At 33.7% G+C, this 27,318-nt stretch overlaps 1 protein-coding gene across 2 annotated transcripts in view; it reads right to left on the bottom strand.

Moving 5' to 3' along the window:
* LOC138331215 (carbonic anhydrase 7-like) overlaps positions 1-27,318 on the bottom strand; it is a 55,539-nt gene that overhangs the window by 21,136 nt on the left and 7,085 nt on the right. The window contains exon 2 of one of the 2 annotated variants that reach the window (XM_069278700.1): positions 9,082-9,203. In XM_069278700.1, the coding sequence (XP_069134801.1) occupies positions 9,082-9,145 (64 nt within the window). In that variant the 5' untranslated portion in view covers positions 9,146-9,203. The remainder of the gene's footprint in view (positions 1-9,081; positions 9,204-27,318) is intronic. The other variant, XM_069278699.1, reaches the window with a different exon arrangement.

Genomic DNA, 27,318 nt, shown 5'->3' with positions numbered 1-27,318 from the left:
TGGGCCTTTAATACATCTTATTAAAAGTTTTTTTTTCTGCTTAAATACAAAATATGAAGTTTGTAATAATCATTGAAAGCAATATTTACTGATATTGTTAATACTTTATCATTACATCAAAAATACATAATGTAATCTACAAAATGTAAATAATGATACGGTGTGGGATACATTGTATTTAAATTGGAGAATAAGTAAATAGGAAATTTTCACCCTCTAGACTACGATAATTCACCATATTCATAGCATAGACTTTGGGACCTACATATTCCAATATAATATTTCTTGAATGAAAAAAAATGACTTTAAACATATCCTAAATACCGAACCACATTACATGTAGCATGTTGACGCTGCCTTTCCTTCAGCGAGGAAACAATACATCCAGCTTTTACTAGCTATTAGCCATATAGAATGTGAAACAATATTAGGACTGTTCATCAATTTTCAGGGCAAAAGAGGAAATAGAAACGCGATATCTTGTTTTTGTTTCGAAATTAAAATATTTTTTATAATATGTCTCATGCATTTATAAAATAACTTAAACGTACCTAAATACAGTAAAATGATAGTATATACAATGGAACCCGGTTATATTTAAGTCTTATGGAATATTTAATATCTTCAAATTATTCAGATTTCAATGTAACCAAGGAGAAAGACAATGGATACGTGTGAATAGGGATTATAATTCATTTCAAATTAAACAGTATTTCCATATAACCGTTTTCAAATTAAGTGAGTCCAATGTAATCTCAAGAGAACTGTAGACTGAAATTTTAAACCTGATTCAATAAAGGTGGAGAAAATATCCTAAAATGATATATATGATATTGGAATTTTCTATCAATATAATTGAGATAGATGCTAATTTGCGGTGATAATATTTCGCTAGTGTACTTGGATTGCGAAATTATCGAAAGTATAAATCGCACGCGAAAGAAAGACGGTTTACAGTATTGGTGTATAGATATGATTTTAAATCTTTAAATGTGAAAGTCTTTCGATGGATTCATAAATACTTAATTGAGATGCACGTTTGGGAAAAAATATATCTCAAAATGATATTATTGAAATTATTTTTAGTTTTTATTAATTACTTCATATACTCGTTAGCTAGAAAGCATGATTATAATTCTGAAAACAGTATTTAGAGGGATCCATAAATACTTTGATATCTGTGGGTGCCACAGCGTTTCAGATACACCCAGGCTGCATGTTGCATAATTATGCAGATGCTTATTACAAGATGAGCTTTAACCGCAGCCTTGCACCGATCGACTTGGTATGTTTACTACATAAGAGACTGAGCATGGTGCTGTTTCTGTTTCTGGTATAAGTTGTATATTCGATTGAAACAATTTTGTGATTTCTTTTTCAAGATGATGACTGTATGCATGTCATTTAAAACTGTGATCGTTTATAATAAATCTTAACAAACGGTTAGCAGATATAGGTATTGGATAAGCACCTATATAAACAAATTTAGGAGCAATGGACAGCATTCTTGCATGTTCTTGATTCTTTGGTGCAAATTTTAAATATTCAGAACTCAACTTTTGCTCTAGTTTTTAATCTTTCAAAGTTATATTGGAATGCAACAAAGGTTATGGTATCTAGAAAGAGCTTTATATCATTAACTTTTAAACGGCCGTATCGTTACAGTCAATTTAGTCCTAACCACTTATTCCTCCTATAATGTAGCTTACCAATTCCAGCTACAGATTCTGGATCGATTCTAGGCCAACAGTTCCCCTGCGGTGTTGGCAATTTGTGATTTAGACTCAGATTTATTTATAGTAATACAGATCACCATTTAATAGCAATCTTTTTTTTTAAATTAAAATTGAACTCGGTTTGTGATTTAGATTCAGATTTATGTATAGAAATACAGATCACCATTTAATAGCGATTTTTTTAAAACTAGAATTGAATTCGTCAGAGAAAATATATTCTGGAACAAATGAAAGGAATGATAATTATACTGGCATGAACACTATTTTGTACACGAAATATTGGAGATATCAACGAAATGTACGCGCTTATGTAAACAGTTTTATTAAATTAAAAGCTAAATAAGAATACAGTCGGTTATTTTCGAGATTTCGCCCGACATTTCTATGATCTCGAAAAAGTGATCTTCGAAATATTGAGAAATGATTTTTAATAAAGCCACATCGCGAAAACTTGAAATTATCAAACTTTGATTTCATCGTTCTTATCTTAAATCGCGAATAGTTTGACCAGCGTGAATAACCGACTAACGGTATACTGTATTTAGGTCACATAAAATTAAAAGGTATAAAGAGTTTAAAAGGCTGAAGCATTACCGCAAACAATGTTTCAAATATTTGATTAACAGCATGAGAAATGTTTTAAAAATATTAAAAATAGTATGTCGCCATCTTGGAAAAATCCAAACGCGTCCCATTAGATGGTGGCGCCGTACCAATTCTGTGCATCCGGTACGAATCCGATAAAGGAAGGCAAGTCAAGAGTAAATGTAATTGATATCAATGCATACGGAAATGCGGAAAGTGACATGTATTGTACATAGCATTTACACCAATGGTGTAAACACTCTCAGAAGGTCAAGGTCAGGGCAACGAGGAACTCTGAGCAGACGGTAGAAGACGTGGTGTCAGCGTTCGGCCGATACGGCGAGTCCGGGAGTATCAATCGTCTATTGATGATATAATTAAGGGCGGAATGGCGGCGAGGGGAAAAACATCTTTCAGTCGTGACTGTGTGGATCTACACCCCAGGGAAATCAGACTTGCTGAACTTTTTAACCTTTTATATGTCTTTCATTGGCGAGACACATAATCAATTGTCCCCTGTGTAGAGTCGAGTCTAAAGACATTCTCTCTCCCTGGTAGGATTTGGCGGTTTTATTCCTAGACATAAGTCACCGAGCGTTAAGCAATATCAAGATGAATGCGTAATTGATCGAGTATCGCAAAATAAGTTGATGGTGTCGCTGATTCGGGGAACTAACTTATAATGGTGATAAAAATCAATCTCAATGGATCTATCAGTATTTTTAAAGGTTTTCATCAACCATTGCCGGCTTGCTTGTAAAGTAATGTGTGGTCTCCCAATTCGAAGGACGAAGATTTTCTACACTTTTACTAGAAACATCCAAGTTAAATTCGATTAACTATACTATTGGCCCAATATTTTAGTATTTTTTCATTGGTCTATTAATTTAAAGTTATTTCAGCCCTGGCTTTTCATTGGTCCAATATTTTTTAAAGTTATTTCAGCGCTGACTTTTCATTGGTCCAATATTTTCAAAGTTATTTCAGCGGTTCAATATTTAAAAAAACATCTTAATTTTTAAACTTTTTTTATTTTTTATTTGATTTGAGAAAAGAACTGAATTTTGTATTATTCTAAAGTCGATGAACATCGATTTCCACTGACAACAGTTTCTTCATTTCTTAAGACTTTAGAGCACTCGATATATAAATGAATTTATTTTCTCCGAATTATTTCGTAAAATATAATGTAATGTGTTGTGTGTGTGTGTGTGTGATTGTCTTTATGTTTTTGGGAGGCTGCGGTACACTTGTGTTGTGTTTCATTGCGATAGTGGAAACTCTTGCCCATTTATTCAATTTGACATCAATACTCTATATTCATCTATATTGTATAATAACGAAAATTTCTATGTCCTGTTTGTAACATAAGTCTCCAGAATCTATACATACTATATGTAAGAAAACAATAATATACTTAATAATTTGTTATAAATACATCTGATCTATCAGTGCTACTGTAGTAACAACAACAAAAACTTTCTTGGGGTCGGTGGTGGTGTGGGTGTGTGGGGGAGGGGGGAGGGGGAGGGGGAGGGAGGGGGTAGATGGGACAGAGTATATCTGAGTTATGAATTACATCTAATAGTTGGAAGTAAGTGTAGACACATGAATACAGTGCAAATCTGATCCAGCAATTAGAAGGTATCCGCGAGCTTGACGTATATACAATGTATGTAGGCGACTTATATACCCACACGTTACCACTGATAAATGATAAGATGATCAGTTATGCCGCTAAACTCGTGTGATATTTATATAAATGACAAGTTACGCTACCACCCTTGGATTAGCACAGTGGTGGCATTCTGTGTATTATAGTAGTTCCGTAACTTCTGACACAGGGACCCGGGAATAAGTGACAGTTTGTTTGTTTGTTTGTAATTGTTTGTTTGTTTGTTTGTTTGATTAAATTAACGTCATATTATAGCCAGGGTCATATAAGGATGGCTTCCCAGGTATGCGGTGCGTTGCGTGTATAACGTGCGTGGTGTGTGTTTTGGGAGACTGCGGTATATAAGTGTTATGTCTTCTTGTATAGTGGAAATCTTTGTCCTTTTTGTAGTGCTTTATCACTGGAGCACCCCAAGCAACACATCCCATCCGATCACATTATACTGACAACGGCCGAACCAGTCGTCCCACTCCCGGTATGTTGAGCGCCGAGCAGGAGCAGAAACTAAGGTGTGTCTCGGCCAGGGACAATAAGTTACAGTTTATATACATTTTTACCTGTCCTAATGCTTATAGTTAGATAACAACTTGGTAAAGATATACCTCCATATTTTACAGGTAAACCAACTTACTTTTGCGGCGATTTAATATCGCATTTTCTGCAATGCGCCTTTAAATTTGCGATCTAACCTCTGATCATACCGCCTTACTTGTGTTTGGAACAATATCGCTGCGATTTATTTTCGCGATTTTCCATCGATCAGTGAAATATGCGATAATTAATCGCACGGAAAAAGAAGTTGGTTTATACAAATGTAATCAGGCATATTTACATCACATCTTAAAGTTATATGTCCCGTAACTGAGCGAAAATTTTGACGTTTTATTTTTTGTTCGTTGATCTATTGAAAACCATGTAAAACAATAGTTATAACACATAAACTATGTACTGTAAAATTGTAATTTTGTATGCTTTATGTTTAAATGGAAATATACCTGCAGAAATCAACTTTAAAATTACTAATAGCACTGTAAAAATGTTAAATGAAATTGCAGGGCATAATTTGGCTTCATGGTCTGACCGTATGTATTCATTTTACTTCACTGTAGCTGTAAATATACTGATTTTTAGCAGTACTGCCAATAATAATTTTCAGCTCTTATTTGTACTTGTAAAATTAAAATGTTAAAAATCAAAATGTAGGTAATTTTTATTGGTGAATCTCATATCAAAAGCTCATCTCGATTCGTGGTTAGGAGAGTACGGCACATATAACTTTAATCTAAGCAGCTTTAATCCTGAAAAGTTTCAAGAGGTTTTTTTAATATTTAAAGCCGCATAATCCGTATCTTTCAGGGTCCGTAAAACAAACAATGACAAGATATTGTGTAATAGCCCTAAAAAGTTACGAACTTTCCCCAAATTACAAGTCTAGAAAGTTAAGAGGTCCAAAGATATAAATATATACAAAATTTTATTTTAGACTTATGCGCGGTCCGACAGAAAGTCAAAAGTTAACGCCTCCAAATCTTAAAAATGCTACTTTGCGCATGTCCGGAAATAAAAGTTGTTTACCGCAATGGAGCGAGCTTTGCAGTGAAAGCTCGCCGGCTTAGAATCAACTGCTGATTCGAAGTGAATAAGGAGATTATTTAAACTAAGAAATGTTGTGAATTGCTGAGAATATTATATGGAAACGAATTCGAGCTATGACAACAACTATGATTTGCGAATGATCTACCAAAACCACATAAACCGATTTCCCTTCGTCTCTATAAGGTGAGTGGGGCCCCGAAGGGGGTAACAGTTAGGCCTATATTCTATAAGTGTTTGGTCGCTTTTTGGAATTGGTACCATAGTAAAACAGAGATTAGAAATCAGGAAAAGTGTTGATAAATCGGGGAACATATAACAGATTTAATCTTGGATCACAACAGAAGCATTAATAGAGTCGTATTATACGCGTTTCCTTAAAAGATGATCGCATTCTTTAGTGTTATACATGTACATATGTACGATATATATACATGTAGCTACTGTTACAGGCTTACAGCGTCAGGAGTGTGATATCTTTTCCGATATCTATTTGTGTATTTATGTATATCAGTGATATATATCATTTTACTGTATGCTATGGATATTACTGTATTAAAGAAGCCACTTTCAAACTTACTTCATCAGTGCTCGTGTGTGTAAGATTGTATTTTTTTAGACTTACAGTCACTTAGTCACGTACTCGTTATCCTATCTAATGGTCATAATTATATAAAATTCACACCAATACATCATAAGTGGTGTAAGTAAAGAATAGTAATTGACTTTTTACAATATGTATTATATATTATGTCCAATGGCAATATATTTAGGCTACATAAATTCTGGTACTAATTAGTACCATTATTCTTCACATGAAAATGCCTAGACCCCTGTAATTCAAGAAATGACTAACTTATAATTAGTATCTAGTGAGGTTTGATTTTAATAAACTTGTGTTCAAAAGATGTGTAATTGTTATAAATTTGTGTTTGACAGAAAACAATTGGAACTAGTTTGTTTTACATGCAGGATAACACTGAAAGATTATATGCATGCATGTATACAGTATTAATCTATGTACATAACTGACATTTACTCCATATTTTCTTTATAGAATGTATGGGACCTTCAACCAGATGACAGAAGTGCAAGATGTGATGGCAGCTCGCCCAAAAATAATAGGGAAAAACAACTACATGTATCTCTGAGATTAAACTGACAGTAAAAAATAAAGTCTGTTTGTAATGTACCCATTATGAACCAGAAATAAATTATTTTCAAGAAGGAAGGACAGAACAAACCTAGCATAATTCTTTATACCATTGAGGACAGCCAACCCTGTTGCGGGTGTGACCGAATGGAGAAAAACTACCGACCTGAAGTACTGGCAACTGTCCCAAGCAGATTTGAACTAGCAACCTAGAGGTGAACACTTTGTAATAATATGTCTGTACACCTTAATCAGTTGGCCATATGCGACTCCTGCATACACCGAAAATAAATCGAAAATATAAGTTCACTATAAGGAAGTTCCGTGTGCCTGTGTATGTTATCAGATAAAGCTTGATTGGAAGACCTGGTGCACATAACAATGTGTCTAACAACAGGAATCTGGAGAATGGTACTATCCACTAGCGATGCACTATATGCATGATGCGTACGTGCATGATATTCCTGTACTCACGTGACCTGTGGCAAGGTCATGTTTTCAATGTCAATAATGACGGAATGATATTTATTATTAAAAAATAAACAAACGTTTTACAAATGTCACGCAGTGGTTTTATCGTAGCGAATAGATATTTTTACTCCTCACACCTCGCAAAATTTCATTAAAGATGCAATGCAGCAAAATAATTTTACTATCATTTACTATCAAACAAACTGACGAATGTCTAAAATTTACGTCTATCGATAGAGTGTGAGACACCTTAACCATTTATCTCTGTGACCCAGCGGGTGAGAACTAGAGGTAGAATGTCAGACACCTTAACCACTTATCACTGTAAAGCAGAGATAGAGGGCACGTGACTGAATGGCAGACATTATAACTTCCTGCGATTGGCTACCGTAAACAGGAGGGAGGAACTAGAGCTAGAATTCCAGACACCTTAACGATTAAGCCGCTATATATAAAGGCTAAGGGAAGTGATAAAGTTTCAGACACACTAACCACTCGTACACCATAACCTAGAGCTGGAGGACTAGTGATATAATGTCAGACTCATCTACCACATGGTCAATTTGACCCGGAGATGGACAACTATTGGTAAAATGCCAGACACCTTAACCACTCAGCCACCAAGTGGGGCCAGACACCTTAACCACTCAGCCACCAAGTTGACGGCTAGATGTAGAAGGTCAGACACCTTAACCACTTGGTCATTGAGGCCAGGAGATGGAAAGCAAGCGGTAGAATGCCAGACACCGTAACCATGCAGCCACCGTGATCGAGAGGTGGAGGACCAGTGGCTATGGCTTCAAACGCAGCGACGGATCGAGGGCAACAGAACCTCGTCGGAAGAGGCTGGTAAGTATGGTTATTGTTTTAAACATTTTTCCTTGTTTCATTGATATCGAAGTAAATACCTTTTCATCCGTTATTTTAATTAAAGTTTACAATTATTGAATTCTATTTCGCTCTAGTTCGTTCCGCCAAAAAAAAACCCACCCCAAAACCTCCTTAACTCCAGCAACTACTAAAACTGACTAAATTCCAAATTGAATAAAAAAACAAGAGTTAAGTGCATTAATCATTTAATTTTTTCGGTTTCTTTGTTTGTTGTTTTTGCGAGATTTATGTTGTTTTAATATAACCCATGCACCGCAACTTTGTAATTAGTTTAATGCTTAAATATCGAAAAACGAAAAAAAATAGAAATTCCTTATTCTCTTTTTTTCAGACTACGCCCCCCAGAAATCTAAGATGGATTTTCCAGCTCTGACCCTAGATGAAAATGCGTGTCCAGTAATACACTTGACCTAGTCCAGGTATTTAGTGTGTATGAAGGTTTGGAGATAAGAGGAAAGGTGAGGGTGACACGCGTGTTATATCGTAAATCTTCAAATTTATCTTAAATAATGGCGGATAACCCAGTTTGATAAATTGGGCATTTCTGACGTCACCAAACACACCGATAAAATATCAATTGAAATAAGAATTTTTGTTGAAATAATTAAAATGAAAGTTTTATCCAAATATTCAATTTTCAAATATTATGTAAGGAATGTATCGTCACATAAATCATTATGTATTTTTTATTTAAAGATTCAAGAAAAAAACATTGAGGCTCAGCCAGGTGAAATAATCTATTGAAATATCACTTCAAATATGTACATGGTATATCGGAGTTATGCATGCGTACATGTACATGTGTAATCGTGTGTAATTTAAATAATGACCTCTATGTGCTATTATCGATAATAAGATTAAAAGGTGAACAACCTGAATTGTAAATGTTAACCTTATAATTACGGTTTGTAATTCAATATCCGAATTCAATGTTATTGAAATCGGCTGATCGATATGATATTGAAAACCCCACTTACCTGCAGCGATGGAACAGCTCAAAAGTCCGAGGAGAACTAAGCATACACTTTGACAGGACGACATGTTGTCCGAATTGTCCAGAACAGCTGACCGGCGATATCAGAACGTGCTGTCCAACCTGCTATGGAGGAGAAAATATACAGTGAACATGCATTTACACATATATGCTTATCGGTGCGGTACTAATACATTGGGTATCTACTACGCATGCGTGAACCCACCCCCTTTGTCAGGTTAGAAAAAAAATCACATTTTGATAAAGGGTCATTGTCTCACCGCAGCGTGTGACTGGACGACTCGACTGAAACTTAAAACACTGGAGAGAAAAAAATATCCAATTGTATTAACGTTTGCTGCCTATATAGACATTCCTCTCTGTACAGCGTGACACTCTATGATGCTACTTCTAATACAAAAAGTCTGCTCCGAAACTTTCCGTTATAGTACTCGGTGCATGCAGAGACTTAGATATACTACTACTATATCTACAATGTATGTCTCTGGTGCCTGCATATATGTTAATACCCCCAATTAGCTTTACAATGTTACCCCGCACTTTCAGTAATACCACTTTGTATATAGTTTCTGACGGATAAAATCTTTGAAATAAAATAAATACAACTTCCTACTTTAGTTGCATTTTAGAATGTTATAATTTCATTTTAACTCAAGCGGAGTAATATTTTGAATAATATCGATTCCTATCTTATTCTACTTGTCATTTCAATGCTATGATCATTTTGTTTTTCTTTGCATTTGCTTATAACTCGGTACTAAAACCTATCATCAATGTATGTTTTTATTTAGTTTGAAATGGGAATTACCTTGGAATGGTTATAACTGACATCGTAATCACATTCTATTTACATGGATTCTGGATGTAATTTCGCTCTACCAATTTTAGTCTATATCATATTGACATTTGATTAAAGTTTTATTCTGTTAGTACAAAAATATTTGCACTAAAATGTGATATTGATGGTAAATAAAACTGTATTTCTTTATTAAAATATTGGATCATAATGTCTTGTAATTCCTTGTTTCAGTTCACAACATAAATAGCATGATAATTCACCATAATTAATCAGTAATTCATCTTAGTTAAGTAGTTATTCACCTAAATTACATAGTAATTCGCTATATTTATATAGTAATTCATCAAATTTATACAGTAATTCACAATAATTATATATTGATTCACCATATCTATATAGTAATTCACCATATCTGTATAGTAATTCACCATATCTGTATAGTAATTCACCATATCTGTATAGTAATTCACCATATCTGTATAGTAATTCACCATATCTGTATAGTAATTCACCATATTTCTACAGTATTTCACCATATTTATACAGTAATTCACAATAATTATATATTGATTCACCATATCTGTATAGTAATTCACCATATCTGTATAGTAATTCACCATATCTGTATAGTAATTCACCATATTTCTACAGTATTTCACCATAATTATATAGTATTTCACTATATTTATATAGAAATTCACCATGATTACATAGTAATTCACCATAATTATATAATTTTCGCCATATCTCTATAGTAATTTACTATAATTATATCGTATTTCACTATAATTACATAGTAATTTGAGTTTCGCTCACAGAATTTCCCTCCGGTATTGCTGTATATTGTTCTTTGTTACATTTGGCTTGATTATATTTTATATTGCATTTTTACCAGATTTATTATTGAATCAATTTTACTTAGATGTAAGTCATTGTGTATCGTAATTATATTTTAATTGTAAATACTCCAAACGTAACTCGTTGACCATCGTAATTACATTCTATCCTAATGATATTTTGTTGTATTTTTTATGTAAGTCACTAACCTATCGCTGTTACAATCTACTGGTAAAATACTCTACATGTAACGCAATGCGTATCGTAATTACATTTTACTGGTAAAAGTGGCCTACAGTACGCGTCAGGTGGATTCGTTTTCATCCACTCTCGGAGTTACGAGTGTCACACGAGTGTAGGGGAGTTTCAACTCGGGTGTTTACACCGACCGCCACCCGTCGGGAGACATTGTTGTTGGCAGTAGGTTACGGTTACACCTTACCTGTGCCGGCTTACAGTAACTGATCATGATACATCACTATATAAACTTTATCTCATATATATAATATATCTCTTGAGGCTGAATCATGAATATACCATTTGAGATATACCAATCAAGATACCCAGGTACATGAGTCTCGTTACATCGACAGCACAAATGTATTATACCCTAAATTATTGATAAGAAGCTCATCTAAAATCTAAGCCTTCCTTGGAAAATAGCCTGTAAAGAACTGACGTGAAAATATTTTGAAGACAAGAGAACCCCTATTCGAAAATAAACCGTACCAATTTTAGGCAATAAAACGCATTTTATGTACATGCAATGTGTACAAATATTCGTGTCTGGAACGTGTATATCCGATTAATGGTAAAATAAATGGACGCATTTCTTAATCACAAAAACGTAATTCAATGAGACTTACATAATATGATATACATGTACGTCGTTCGTCCTCGGTATGTGTCTTGAACCTATTTTACGATAATAAGTTTGATTTTGTACCATTATAGAACCTATTAAATGAGGAAGTTATTTTTGTGTATTAAGTGAATGCATGAATCCTCGCAAAAAGTGCATGCATATAAACAAAAACGTATATGAGATCTCACTTATAAATCCTTGATATAAACTAGTAAAGTTATATAGAAATACATGTTTATACGTCTATCCTATCATATAATCATATTTAATTAATTAAATTTGATATATTTCAGAAAAGTGTACGCACATGTTCATCATGTACTCTGAGTTCATACATGTTCATGTATGCATATGCATTATCAGAAATTTAGATATGGTATAAGGGCAGTAGATCTTGTTTATACCGTATTACAATATCAATTGAAATTATTGCTAATGTTTGTGCAAAGTGTTTATATTTATAAAATTTCTAAAGACTTCCTAATTTTCTGATTTATCTTCGTACTTATAAAAATTGTAAACAACTACGCGTTAAGATGTCGTTATTGAGTGGAACTTAATCCTCTAAACAATAGAACGACCGACTTTAGATCACTGGCTATTGTTTTGATGTTGTCAAGGCTCACGCCTGACCGCGCGCACACACCTACACACGTACATGTACAGTTATACCCTGCGATCGACATGCTTGATCACCTCACCTGTACCGTTAACATTGAGTTACGGGGATGGGATACTCAGATCAAGGTTTTTTAAGTCTCATATACGTCCTTGCTTAGATACATTATACTTAGCTAAATTCAGTTGATTGCATGATCTCATAGCGATTAAAATGTGACTTTGAAATAATGTAACTGGTTCGATTGTGCACAGCACTAAATATATTCTAAAAGATTTTTATACAAAATCTATGAAACGTGGAATGTTTTGGACAAATGACACAACTAACAATAATTTCATAGCGACTGCCCGAAGGGATCGTCCAGACAATATGTTATGCCATTGTCTGTGTAGTTTATCTGTATGCTCTACAAATATAAAATTGTATATATGTTCATTTGTTGTTTTTGTGAACATATTTGACCGTCCTTAATATGCTATTCTTTTCCTATATATATTACTTCAAGTAATTCGTATCCAACAACACACGTTTATAAGGATCCATATGGTTATCTGGAAACAACCGTTGATATGGCTTCATTGATCTATAAAATTGTATAGTGTAACATAAAATGTTCTTTTGCTTATAATTACATGAACAATTTTACAACTAGAAACACATTAAGAACTACGTTTTTGCAAGGACGTATATGAGATAAATTCGTGGTTTTTGTTACAAGATTATTGTTACAAGATTATTGTTACAAGATTACAATAGACACAGCGGATTTTGAAGAGTTTGGGGTACGTGTACGTGTACATTACACAAGTATATATAAAAATGCATATTTTTTGTTAAATCAGACATCATTTACCTTTATTATGAAGAAAACATGTTCCTCACGATATATATAATAACTCCCATAATCTCAAGCACGGCAGTGTCAGGTAAAAATAAATTTTTGGCCGTATAAATAATATGTTTTTCAATTTCAAATATAACTTATAATATTGGGTTTTCATCCGCTTTTACAAAACTCTTAGTTCAGCTAGCATGGTTATAAAATAGGGTAGACACAAGTAAATAACAACCTAGATAAAACATCGATGTATCATACAGTGACCTGTCAATCATTAACCAGGTCCTTTGTTTCACTACAATCCCCCAACACTCATCAACGCTGTGTCGCGCGGTGTCGGTATATTGTAACTCAATGCGCATCGTAATTACATTTTACTGGTAAAAGTAGCCTCTATGTAACTCAATGCGCATCGTAATTACATTTTACTGGTAAAAGTAGCCTATCTGTAACTCAATGCGCATCGTAATTACATTTTACTGGTAAAAGTAGCCTATATACAACTCAATGCGCATCGTAATTACATTTTACTGGTAAAAGTAGTCTATATGTAACTCAATGCGCATCGTAATTACATTTTACTGGTAAAAGTAGCCTATTTGTAACACAATGCGCATCGTAATTACATTTTACTGGTAAAAGTAGCCTATATACAACTCAATGCGCATCGTAATTGCATTTTACTGGTAAAAGTAGTCTAGATGTAACTCAATGCGCATCGTAATTACATTTTACTGGTAAAAGTAGTTTATACGTAACTCAATGCGCATCGTAATTACATTTTACTGGTAAAAGTAGCCTATTTGTAACTCAATGCGCATCATATTTATATTTTTATGGCAAAAGTTGCCTATATGTAAATCATTGCAAATAGTAATTTGATTTTTGATCCTAGTTACAATTCCATGGTATTTTCCCATGTAGGCCAACACAAATATGAATAGTTTTTACCGGTAAAATACTCTATATGCAAGTCATTTAAAGTACTAATTATATTTTGATGTTAAAATACTCTATTTTTTACATGTAAGCCATTTATTGTAAGTAATTACATTTTAATGTAAGTAATTACATTTTAATGTAAGTAATTACATTTGAAGGGAAAACACTGTATATGTAAGTCATATGATATCGTTCTTACATTACATGTATAAGTCATTATATATAGTAATTACTTTAGATTGAAAAATACGAGAGTGGGTTCACAATGTAAAGATGTAATTACACATCCATTATGGTGATTTACATCGTTATTACAATTCCCATGTTAGTTTACATCTTAATTCCGTGTACTACACCCTGGAGTAATAGAGTAATTACATTATGCCACTGTAAATCAAAGTTGTTCAACGTATTTTAGTTAATTTCATAATTAAATTCTACAAAAATAAGATTGAATTGTCCTTATCTTTAGTCAGTAAATCGCATTATTGTTACATTGTTTGTCATGATGATATGGTATGATATGGCGCCCGTTTGTTTATTACATTAAGTTAAATATTTGTATTGATATAACAGATCGTAACGTAATTACATTTTAATGAACATTATCTAGTAATTAGTCATTCGCGTTTCACGGGGGTACCTTTACATATGTATAATTTAACATTGATTCTTTTAGTATTTACATCTTATTTATGTTTGTGCCTATTGTATTTACAATCTGTAAGTAACTGTTCCTTCTGGAAGTTGTCACGTGACTATGAAATAACATCAGACTTTAGTAATATTGGATACTGTAAGCCAACTTTCTTTCGCGGCAATTAAATTTCGCGATTTGTATTTTAAAACAAGTTCGCAAAGATCAAAATTTTCGGATTGAAAAATGAAAGTGAAACTCATATAAATAAATATATAAATAAAGTAATTTGCAGACATTATCTTTTGCGAAATTATTTGGATCGCGAAATTTGCGAAAGTATGCTGGTTTACATTTTGTTCTTTCGTTCATTATTCTAAGTTTTGTATATCTCACTGCGCTATACTCAAATTGTTCATATAAATAATGTACAACTTCACGCATGCGCAATATACACTTACAAATGTACAGCTCTACCCTTATCTTCACGTGGACTTTGAAATAATAAAAAAATGGAATTAAACAGGATTATTTACATTTACGACACTGAATAAATAAAAAAAAATGATCTCCGGTATCTTTTGGTTCATTGGCGCGTTTTAGTACAAAGCTATTTCTTTCGCGTTCCATTTATAATCTAAAAATATCATGTCATCAAGCTGTGTTAATGTGTTTTATTAGGTTCAGAGTTGTTCATAACACCCTTTAATTCCCACATAAAAATATACTATCACTTAAATACTTATAAATATAGTTTCATAAAAAACATAAAATAGATAAACGTAAAAGAAAGATTTTGATAAGTGCTTTTTTTTCACGGTAAAAATATACAGTTATTAAAATACCTCTACAACTAAATCTCACCTTTTAAGAACACACATTCAAGTTTCAATTGGATACAATGCATATGCATTTTTTTAATTATATATCTACTTAATCATGATGTAAGTAAACTGCGCGTGGCGTCATTGCGGACAGAATCTATAATTGGTTTCCCGAGGGGCCTTGCTGAACTTGTCTGATAATGCTGGTCTAAGGGCCACATGCTTATTATCATACCGAGTGATATCTCAGCAGCTCAGTAGAAGTAAATGGCATATATTTAGATAAGTAAAAACAGTTGTACCGAAAGGATCGTAGCAGTTCTGCTGTACTAGCACTTTGTTACACTCCCGCGACGATGAATTCGTAACACTTGTTAAAGAACAACTAAAATTTTGATATAAAAACGATGAGTTTTGTTACACCCCGGCGATGATGAACTCATAAAACTTTTAAAGACTTACTCATTAAGATTATGAAATAAGAACAAACCTATGATTTTTGTTATACTCCAGCGACGATGAACTCATAACACTTGAAAATTCTGATATAAGAACGATGAGTTTTGTTATACTCTGACGACGATGAACCCGTCACATTTGTAAAAGACTGACAAAGATTATCAAATAAGAACGATGATTTTTGTTACACCCGGCAACGATGAACTCGTTACACTTATAAATTATAAATAATTAGGATTATGAAATAAGAACGAACCTTTAATTTTTGTTGTACACCCGCAACGATGAACTCGTAACACATGTAAAGTATAAATAATTAGGATTATGAAATAAGAACGAACCTTTCATTTTTGTTGTACACCCGCAACTACGAACTAGTAACACTTGTCAAAAGGATAACAAAGATTCTGATATAAGAACGATGATTTTTTTGAAACTGCGCCAATGATGAACTCATAATACTTGGTAAGACTAACAAAGATAATGATGTAAGAACGAGACTATACTTCAAATCGTTTCAAATAGGGCTAACATTTGTTTAAAAAAGACATGTAAACCGCAGCAAGTAAGTATAATTTTTTAAATAGATAAGTCACTGCTATCCGAAATGTGCAACTCCACATTAACAGTATAACAGTTTTTTTTTTATATTTTTTTTTATCATTTCAACCAAATGCATAACTAACATATAGAGGGAACAGTACAAATAGGTTTTTAGTATCATGATATAATTCAATTTAGCTTGTAACAAGCATTTTCATTGGCTTAAAAATTTACTTTATCAGCCCGTAAAGGAAAAAAATGGCGTTGTCCTATGTAACGTCGCTTCTGATGGCTGAGATGACGGCGTAATAATTTCATAGACAAAATAGTCCCAAAATAATTTTTGGATATTGTAGAGAATGTCTTTGGTAAATTGAATTATAAAGATTAATTTTCATGGATTTTTATGTTATGGAGATATCACAGAAATCTAAGTGCACTTTCATCATAAACCGCTTCACAGTTTGTATAGAGTACACTCAGATTTTTGTGTTATATCTCCATAACATAAAAATCCATGAAAATTAATCCTTTATGAAGAAAAACGTGAAAATATAAATTTTTAAGAGAACCATGTGCACCAAATTTGCATGCGACATTTAAAACGTAAAAAATGTTACTTGAGCAATTACTTACCAAATTACATTGCATTGCATATTGACGTTAGGCATATTACAAGTCATCCTCGATACTGTAAGATAGGGGTGGATATAACGTCAGTGATAGAAACCCCTGGGGTATCGAGAATGATAACAAGCTTTATCTGCAGTCTCTCAAACGGAAAAAAGTTATCGTTCGGAGAACAATTTAAGATTTGTACTTATATAACCTTTGACCCCGCCATACGAAAAGCGATAGTGTGATATGCACGGACAGAAACATTCGGTTTTGGGTATAATTATATCTATCTGGGTCCAGTAGTTTAAAAAGAGTTTAGGCTAATCACAGTTTATTGTCAAATGAATATAAAATAGTTTCTGGTGATATAAATTTTACAAAATTTGTAAGATTATTAAAAACTGCATTTGTTACTCGCTTACGGATTTTGGCGAAGATGTAATCACAAATGTTGCAGCAAATGAGAAATGGAAATTTCATTAATTATGTGATTAAGCTAATCATGCTTTTAACAACCGGACCCTGATGTTGGATGGTTGAACTCTCGGATCTAAGAAAGGTCATCCTTCATCGTCAGTGGTTGTTAATTATATAATAGGACGTGCATGTTTAATGCGATGCATGTTTAAAGGTCCACTACCTTTCCTGATCAAAACATAAAGGTTTCATAAAAACATTAATAACATCAAATACATATTAATGCCACAAGGTGAGGTTACAACACCAATTAATGCAAGATTCCCTGTGTCATATATGATAACAGTGGAGAGTCATTTTCCTCTCAATATATGTGTCTATGATCGCAACGAAAAAAATGGAAACTACCGTCGGCCATTTTCTCGCTTCGAGCTCCCCCCAATGACGACTCATGATCAGCGCCCCTTAAGTCAGAGGTACGCACCTCCTTCGCACCCCGATTCCGTTAACCTTCTCCATTGTGATTTCGCCGTTTTGTCGTCTGGCGCAGTTTCGATTTAACATATTTTATTGCAAATATATACAAAAGGATTGGGTACACGTTTTATGCAACTTATATTGCCACCCTTTCCAAAATACAGAACGAATACAAACATGTAATACTAAATCGACTTAATTATTAAATAATAATTTGCGGCAACAGTTGGACTAATTATCTCGTTCTTTGCCTTCCCTCTAAAAGAATGTCCATCACACTCCTAAAATCTTTCTCCTAGCTGTTCAGGTCTTCCATCAAATCCATAAGCAATCGTCGCCTTAGTACCAACTTGCCATAATATCTAAAATAACGTGATTTAAGTCGATTTCTAGATAACACAAAAATACACAAAAGAGATATCGAAAAGAACTGATAGGTGTATTACAATAAAGGTATTCGTCTAATATTAAAATCTTTTGCTTAATTTAATAAAGTTTTGAACATATAAAAATATTCCTGTGTTCTTTTCCAGAGACAGATCCTCATTTCCAAACAAGATTAAATTTAAATCAATAAGAACATTTAAATTCATATTATTTAGGCTTTCCAATAGCAAATTCCTTTCAACATTATAATTTTTACATTCGAAAAAAAAAGTGATGTACACTCTCACAAATATGTCCACAGTTACAGCATGGAGTTTCCACAAGGTTTATCCTGAACAAATCGTAATTTAGGGAACTACATTGATGTCTAAGTTTTGTATGCAACATATTTAACTTCCGGTCACCAATGCCAAAGTAAGAAGGAGAAGATTCAAAAACCGGTTTTAGTGAATTTCTAAAAAGGCTCAATGATATTGCTGACTTAACAGAGGCTCAATGATATTGCTGACTTAACAATACGTGGCGCAGTGATAGTCATGTAACTACCGTGCGGTATTTAGGACGAGAGCGTGAAACATAAGACGACCCGCGTTGTAAAAATAAACATATTGTTTATTTTTACGTGTAGCATTAACGGTTAGTTAATAACTTTTGCGACTCTACAAAATTATCGAACTCGTTTTACATTCCAATTTCAAAGATTAAAACCCGTTTCGGAAAGGCAGTGGGCCATTAAAGTGTATTTGTTTATCTCTTACCTTTTCTGCTGATGGTACCTTTACCTCGATGATGATTAAAATCAACAGCAAATAATCTATGTATATCACTTTAACGCTTAAGTACGGCCACTCCGAATCTCAGTTTAGACACAAATAACAGGTCGGCTACCTTGAACTTATCTGTCCCCCTTTAAATTCACAAAATTATATCGTCCCAAAATGTTCAATGAATATGCAAATTACAAAAAGATCTTATCGATATAGGTTATAATGTGGATTGTTAATTTTGGAGTGTTGCTCTTGCTGAACGCGTCGATATTCGTACCAGGTACATGTAAGGCTGACTTATAATTTACATTGTTTTTACGAAGTTCAGAACGCCATTATTTACATATATATATATATATATATAAATGCACTTTACAGCACTTTCTAAATTATTTGTCTCAAAAACATTTTACTAATATCTACATTAGTTTATCAGCTGTCTCGATCACAAAAAAGATATATAAATAATTCAAAAGCTATGTATATGTCATGTTTTACATCAATTATAAATGTGAAAAATACCCGAGGTCATCAACGAAAAGAGATTTGAAAAATACCCGAGGTCATCAACGAAAAGAAGCTCTGGCCTGAAGTGTCTCATGTAACGACTGTACTTTAAAGACAAGAGGCGCTGCAACTAATGGGGAAATATATTATTATGCATTTATGTTAATTATTTTCATTGAAAGTATTATTTCAACGACTCTTTCTGGCTGAGGTGAAACAACTTCAAATACTCTATGCATGTAATAAAGACATTTTCTTTCCAAACAGAAATGGTCTTTAATGTCTTTTAGTGTGACGTGAATGCAAGAATTATCTCTTTTTTATCATCATTTTACATAAAATATGATTGAAATTAAATTCTAAATGTCAAAGGAATAAGGTCATCGTATGTTGTCGCATTGATGTGAAGAGCGACAATATGCCAAGCGAAGAGCAACAGTGCTACAATGCGGGATAATGCGACGTGGCCGAAATCAGGCACAATACCATCTCGTCAAAATCTATTTAAAATTCTTCTTCATTATTTACTCACACGGGGTAGAAAATGAACATCCAATTTTAATTAAATTTCTCATTACCGATCCTCAATACTCCGGAGGTTACTTTTCATCTCTGAACCATCTCATAGTAACACTGAAGGCAGTTCAGGAGAAAATGAAACACCGACTAATCACAGGCCTGCAGAGATTTTCTTTCGCGATTACAAGGAGAGCATTGACCATCTTCAAAGCCACACTGTCAACCACAGTGTACAGTTATACAATTCTTTTAGTTTGCGTTTCGGAAAGATCGTGGGCATTTACGAAAGCCTATTTGGCTCATTTTGGTAGAAGAAAAAAATATTCGCGTAATTTTGCGTTATTACGCGTAACGTTTGGCGTTATAACGGGAAACTTTCGCGTTATTACTTGAAACTTTCGCATTATTACATAATCGGAAGTCTTTATTTTATATTTTACCCGGACAGTATTTCTCTGGAAAATGTTAATAGGATTATTTGAGGTGCTTGTTAGTAAGAAAAAGGATGGCCATAAGACACTACCCTAATGAACTCAATATTTTGGATAGTCAAATATCGATGCGACTATGACGTCACAACATTATAATTCTGGGTTCATATGCTATATATCGACCTCCGCATTACCATGGGATTAGTGGAAATTTTTGTCTTATACATTTGTTTTTCCAACAATAAAATGTCAGAAGCAGTAATGGGAACGTTTAAATAAAATTCATTGTACGTCAATGAATTAGTTAAGAAGTATAGATACTCAGTGAGAGCTATTAAAGCAACAGTATAGATATAAGCATAGAGAAATTTTGCTTCTTACAAATATGTGTGTAAAATGGTGTTCAACATCTTTTCTAAAATGAACATGAAAATTGTGTGGATGCACGTGTGAGTACGGGAGTATATGGTATATGTAGCTTAGCGTATGAAAGTTATTTAAAACAAATCAACTCTAAAGAGATATCTAAATCAATTGGAATGAACAAGATGGAAACAGTTTTCAGATTTAAACGATGTTTCAAATCTATTTGTGTGAACTGCAGCATTCTGGACAACGTCATGTGTATATAAGATGACAAATTCCTTGCTCGTCCATATTAAATGTGGCTTCCGTAATCAAAATCTGGCTTCCGAGGGCTCATAATAACGCGAAAGTTTCGCTACATTGCAGCCCTGAATTTATTACACGTGAGTTTCAGGCATGCTGCAGGTTTCAAAGTTGAAAAAATTGCAGAGGTGATTTTCTTTTTATTTTTTTTTCATTCTCACGGTGCTATATCAATGTCTGAACTCGAAAATTAATTTCAAATTATAATATTCATTATTTCATATATAAATCGTGAGAGTTAGGTATGCTGCAGGTTTCAAGTTTGAAAACTTCAGCTTCAATGTCAAAAACTTGACACTTAATTTGAATTATTCATTAATTCATCGCTGCTTAATTTGAATTATTCATTATTTCATCGCTGCTTAAAAAAAACTTCGGGCATGATCCTACAATATAGCAAACATAAAAAGTACACATGTGCTGCACTGTACTTAAAATTTAATCAAGCTCAATGTTATTTATGATATCCTTGAAAGTTTAAGTTCTACATGGTACATGTATATATCACTTAATATTAAAAACTTGAGACTTCACGCAATTTCGCCAATTTTAAATTATTCATTATTACAACGTATTTGGTTTCTGAAAATAAAAAAAAACTTCTGATAAAATGCTACACATAGCAAATCCAAGAACACGTGTCCTGCACTTATAATTCAATAAAGGTCAAGGTTAAATATCACATCGTATATACGAACTCGAGCATGTACATTCTACGAAACAATAGATTTTTTTCAGAAATGGAAGCCCAATTGCCAAAATTTAACCTGCTGATTAAATATAGAAAGAATATATAAAGGAGATGTTCTAATGAGCTCGAATATTTTTTTTCTACGGACATTCAGGTAATAATGGCCTTTTACGATTTTGTTTGCTAACCAAGCACAGAGTTTTTTAGTCCCGTGTCTGTAACCTACGCCCAGCGATCGAAGTGGCCTACGTGACGTCCCGTAATGGGGTCGGTGTGTGTAAGACGGCTTCCAATGGCACATAATGGCGTATTATTATTAACAATTGAAATGCGACAAAATTTTGTTCGGTTCGTCCCCGAAAAAAAAATCCCAGTTCAACTTTGCTGACCTCAAATTACAAGTGAAGTGGTATAGAATGTCAGACAGACACCAAAACCGCTCAACCATATGCATTCCAACAGCTCTTGAAAATCGCAACAACGCGGAGAAACTTCCGGTAATCTTCTTGTTATATATTCCGAAGATAGCCGGGAATCTCCGAGCTATTACGATTGTTCCTCGTGTTAGACTGTCGGATATTTTAATTGCTCAACCGCGGCTTCTTTTAAGTAATTTGTATTAACATAAAAATCTATACCTTGATTTACTCCCATTACCAAAACATATTGACGTCTAAGTCCTTAAAATAATGAATTTAGCCAAAAGCATCAGTGATTATCGAAAAAAATTCGACATAATTTTATTTACATAAACATCAAATGATACATGTACATCAATTTCAGTAATGAGCAAATGGTCCTTTTATTGATAGGAGGAGTGCTACAATTTAATTTGATTTTTATTTTCGGAAAAAACCCTTAAAAGTTCTATGAGTATAAATTTAAATTCTACACCATTTGAAAAACACATACATGTACTTCACCCAATAGAGAGCAGTAATGTATATTTCAATAAACAATATATTAAGGAAATCTGATTCAGCAAGTGATATTGACAATTAATGGTATTTCATATTTTGAAACAAAGTAATGGTGTCAATTTCACTGAAAGTGCTCTCACAAGACGCTTGCACAAAATACGTCAAAGTTGAATTTATATATATTGAAATGACGCCTGTTTCTGGAATGATGGAATATAAAATGGACTGGGTGTTACGTTTCACAAGCGATAAAATTGTCTGCCTTACGGCCGTAACTTAAGCCGGAGCATTTTCGTCTGTGTAAAAGCATTGATCGATTATATGAAAGTGTTCTGCGGAGATACTTTTCAACAACTGTGAAATAAAAGTCACTGATACATATCCGACACCATCTGATAAAACAGAAGTTTCGTGTTGTATCTTAAAGATTTCGATTGATGGAAATGAATAGTGTTTACACATTCGGCAAATCTCGGTTAATTCCGGTACCCTACGTTAGCAATCGCAACATCTCGGAGAAATCCGGCAATCTTCGGAAATGGACCGAGGTCACGTCAAACTGGCGGGTTGAGTTGATTGACGTTCGAGTTCAAACTACCGCCGTTTTGTTGAAACACGCGTCGCTCGTGTTAACTATTCTAGAGTTTAACATGTACTCGCCCTAGTGATAAATCCCGTAGATTGACGGAAATTTCTCTGAAATGTTGGGTGAGGTCACGTGAAACTCGTGGGTTGAGTTGAGTGACGTAAAATCCTATTTATTTGTTCAAACTATCGCTGTTTTGTTGAAATACGCATCGTTCGTATTAACTCGAGAGTTTCACGTGAACTCGTCCGTTGCGATTGCCTTAGATGTAAGATGTAGATTCCGGAATAGGCCGAAGTTAGTCGAATGAGTGTTTACAATGACAATAAATCGGAAACTTTCGGTATTTTCCGTGAATAACAAAATAAGTTTTAATATTACATACATAGGTTACAACAAGAAACTGGAAACGAAAGCATCGAGGCTAAATACATTTTAAAAAACTTGCCATTATTGTTACATTGTAAAGTTGATAAGGATTGCGACAGCCTACCAGACAGTTTAGAGAAAAGAAGAACATTAGATAGATTTGATTTCGATACTATCTTTACTTTCGATACACAATTTTTTACACCGAACTGCTTTTAGTCAAGGAGATAAACCGAAAGCTGTATTATAGAGAAATTTTACATAGACCAGGGTGTTAAAAGTTTAAGTTTTGTAATGTAGTATTAAAACAACTGAATATTAATTACCTATTGTGTTCTATAATTAAAGTCTAGGTTATCATAAAACACTCGATATAGAAAAAAAAGTTTGGGTCCTCTAGTTCAAACTCCAACCAGGGTAGTCATTTTGAAAAAAAATCCTAAAATTCTAGTGTTTTTACCTATTCATTATCAAAATTGATATTTTGAACCTACATTTCATTCTAGATTTCCCAATTCATATAATTATCTGGGAATAATTACTTGTCAGAAAACATTTGTACATTCTGAAATTCATAATTAATCAGCCAATCAGTGGCCGGGTCAAAATACTATTCTTGACCCGAGTTAATTGTTCTCTTATAGGCGTGTGCAGATTCAGTAACGACGCCTGCTATAAACTTGGAAAAAAACCAACAACTTGAAACTTGACGCCTGCTATAAGGTCGGGCACGAGCTGTATCCTCCCACATAAAAAGTACACTTTGTGGTTTCAAATTATCGTCATATATAATGTACTTATGCTAATCATAAGCAATAAAGTTTTGAATAAAAAATGAAGTAAGAAGTATGTGATTGACGTATATTCAAAATGTAAGCAATGTAATCTGTCTTGTTCAATAATTAGATAATAAACAATCTGATTAAAATACAGATCCTTATAAACACTCCGTTCAATAGGATCTGACAACATCTCATAAGGGGTCATGATCGGATGACCTTTCTGCAACCTGTATTTCAGATCAAATGCATTTTCTACACCTTACTACATCAATTGAAAACGCCTTTTCGTCCCAGTAAACTTATCCATTAAGCTTTGTTGTGCTCTTTGGGCGAGATGCATTATATATACGAAACTATTTCTTACAGCCTTTTCAAACTTTTTCGTCCCCAGTCAAGCTGCAATTTGATTTGCCATTTCCAAAGGTCACCAGAACGTGACCCCTATTTGGATGGATGTTGTCATATCCTCTTAGGGATGATAAAGGATTGGAGGGTCCATCTTGAGTACATTACATACATACAGAGTTTTTTTGAAGGATCAGATTGGATGATGCTAAAAATATCAGTGGTCCTTCTGGTTCGAAGTTGCCGCCCGTGACCTTATAAATCTCTATATATATCATGTTTCTGTTTAAAAGATTTTTAGGCCTATTTGACCCCTGTGACTTGAATAAGGTCCAAGGTCAATGAACAAACTAATAGTCCTTCGATGTCAGCGTCAAATATCAGTGACCTGTTTTGAGAAGCAAGTTAAAGATTTAATGATAATAATTTGACAAATCTGGCATGCCACGAGGCCTTATCTCGGTCTCTAGCGCCTCCTTAGTTAATAAGAAAGTTGTTTTAAAAGGAAATTTTAGCAGATGTGACCTCTAACAAATTTGGTAGCCCTTCATCCCCAGCCATAAACACTGATTTCAATAAGGATCTGACAAAATCATGTTCGGATGACCTTTCTACAACCTGTATTTCAGATCAAATGCATTTTCTACACCTTACTACATCAATTGAAAACGCCTTTTCGTCCCAGTAAACTTATCCATTAAGCTTTGTTGTGCTCTTTGGGCGAGATGACTATATATACGAAACTATTTCTTACAGCCTTTTCAAACTTTTTCGTCCCTAGTCAAGCTGCAATTTGATTGGTCATTTCCAAAGGTCACCAGAACGTGACCCCTATTTGGATGTTGTCAGATCCTTTTAGTGATGATAAAGGATGTGTTTTTTTTTAATCAGATTGGATATATAAAAGAAAAAAACACCTTAATGTACTTATAGCCTTGTCGTATAGAATTCAATTTCTTGAATTATACCATGAAATCATTATTTGTCAATTCTTACAAGAAACAATCGGTTGTACTTTTATTTACTGATATACGGATTAATATGAACTTTTTTTTATAAGTCGGTAAAACATGTTTTGATATACACTGGGCCTTGTCGAACTGGCAAACGAGAATTTAGCAAAATTTCCGTACATGTCCATTTATTAAAAAAATTAACTAGAATAAAATTTAGATAAATTTGTAGATATAACTAAAAAAAGATCTGAATGTACTCTAAATAAACCGCGAAGTCATTTTTCCTTTATGAGCCAATAAAGTAAATTTTTAAGCCAATGAAAACACGTTTCAAGCAGAATTGAATTATTTTTCTGTAGCTTTGTCTCACGAGAAATGCAAACATTAAGTAGTTATATTCAACTACAGTGACACTTTTTGAAGGGGTTCAAATGTGGTTTGAGGAAATAGTCAGCCAAGTGTATTACGTCAACATTTACGCACATTTCTAGAGCCTATATACGTCACCGGACGGTCATTCCCTTTCCATACATTGAACTACTTGATGATTTTCACCACATATCGGGGCCTCAGGGAAATCCGTTTGCATTTTCTGAAGAAAGTTAGTGACTATGTGCAATCCTATATACACAGCGTGTTGCAGAAAACGTATGCCTTGTCACTAAACATCGCGGCGGGTTTTTTTATGACATCATCAATATTCAAAAACTGATATACCATTTTTCCATTTAACGGTTGGATCTTGCTTTGGTCTATTTCATGGGGTGATGAATTGAGTTGCTCTCGAAACAAATTGACTTAACTGCGAAGCAGTTTATGTTGAAATTGTTTCCTGAGTAACTAAATTCATCATCCCATAAAATCGACCAAATAAACAAATTGAATGCACTGCAAAGCAGTTCATGTTGGATTTGTTCCAAGAGCAGCTCAATTCATCACCCCATGAAACAGACCAAACCAAGAGTCAATCCTTATATTTCAATCAAATCGTATCAATGAGATTTTTGCTATTTTATTTTAAAATGTTGCGAGTCTCAGGGCTTGTGCAAGTCAACAACCAGACGTAAGAATATAGTGCGTCATTAGAATACAACTGATTGAAATAAATAACGCAAATATTACGGAAGGATAATGTCTAGTTTGTGTGTTAAGGTTGTCTCCCACTTTGATTCAAAATGGAGATATTTTTCACGAAAAGCACACCGGAGCCTTTTTTCACGCCCTAAGGCCTCGGACTAAAGCGATCTTATATACATTGCAGATACATATATCTGTCCATTTACACAAAAAATGTCACGCGCCTTTGTCATGTATGATAAGGCCATAGTTGTGTTTTTCTCAGTTTTGCGTCATTTTGATTTTCTTAAACCTACCAGCCAACAAGGCTAAAAAACACACACAAGAAAATAAACA

Source organism: Argopecten irradians, chromosome 9 (assembly GCF_041381155.1).
Source record: "Argopecten irradians isolate NY chromosome 9, Ai_NY, whole genome shotgun sequence".
In the NCBI taxonomy this organism is placed as follows: domain Eukaryota; kingdom Metazoa; phylum Mollusca; class Bivalvia; order Pectinida; family Pectinidae; genus Argopecten; species Argopecten irradians.
Note: the sequence above shows the minus strand (reverse complement) of the source record. Positions and strands in the feature narration are given on the sequence as shown.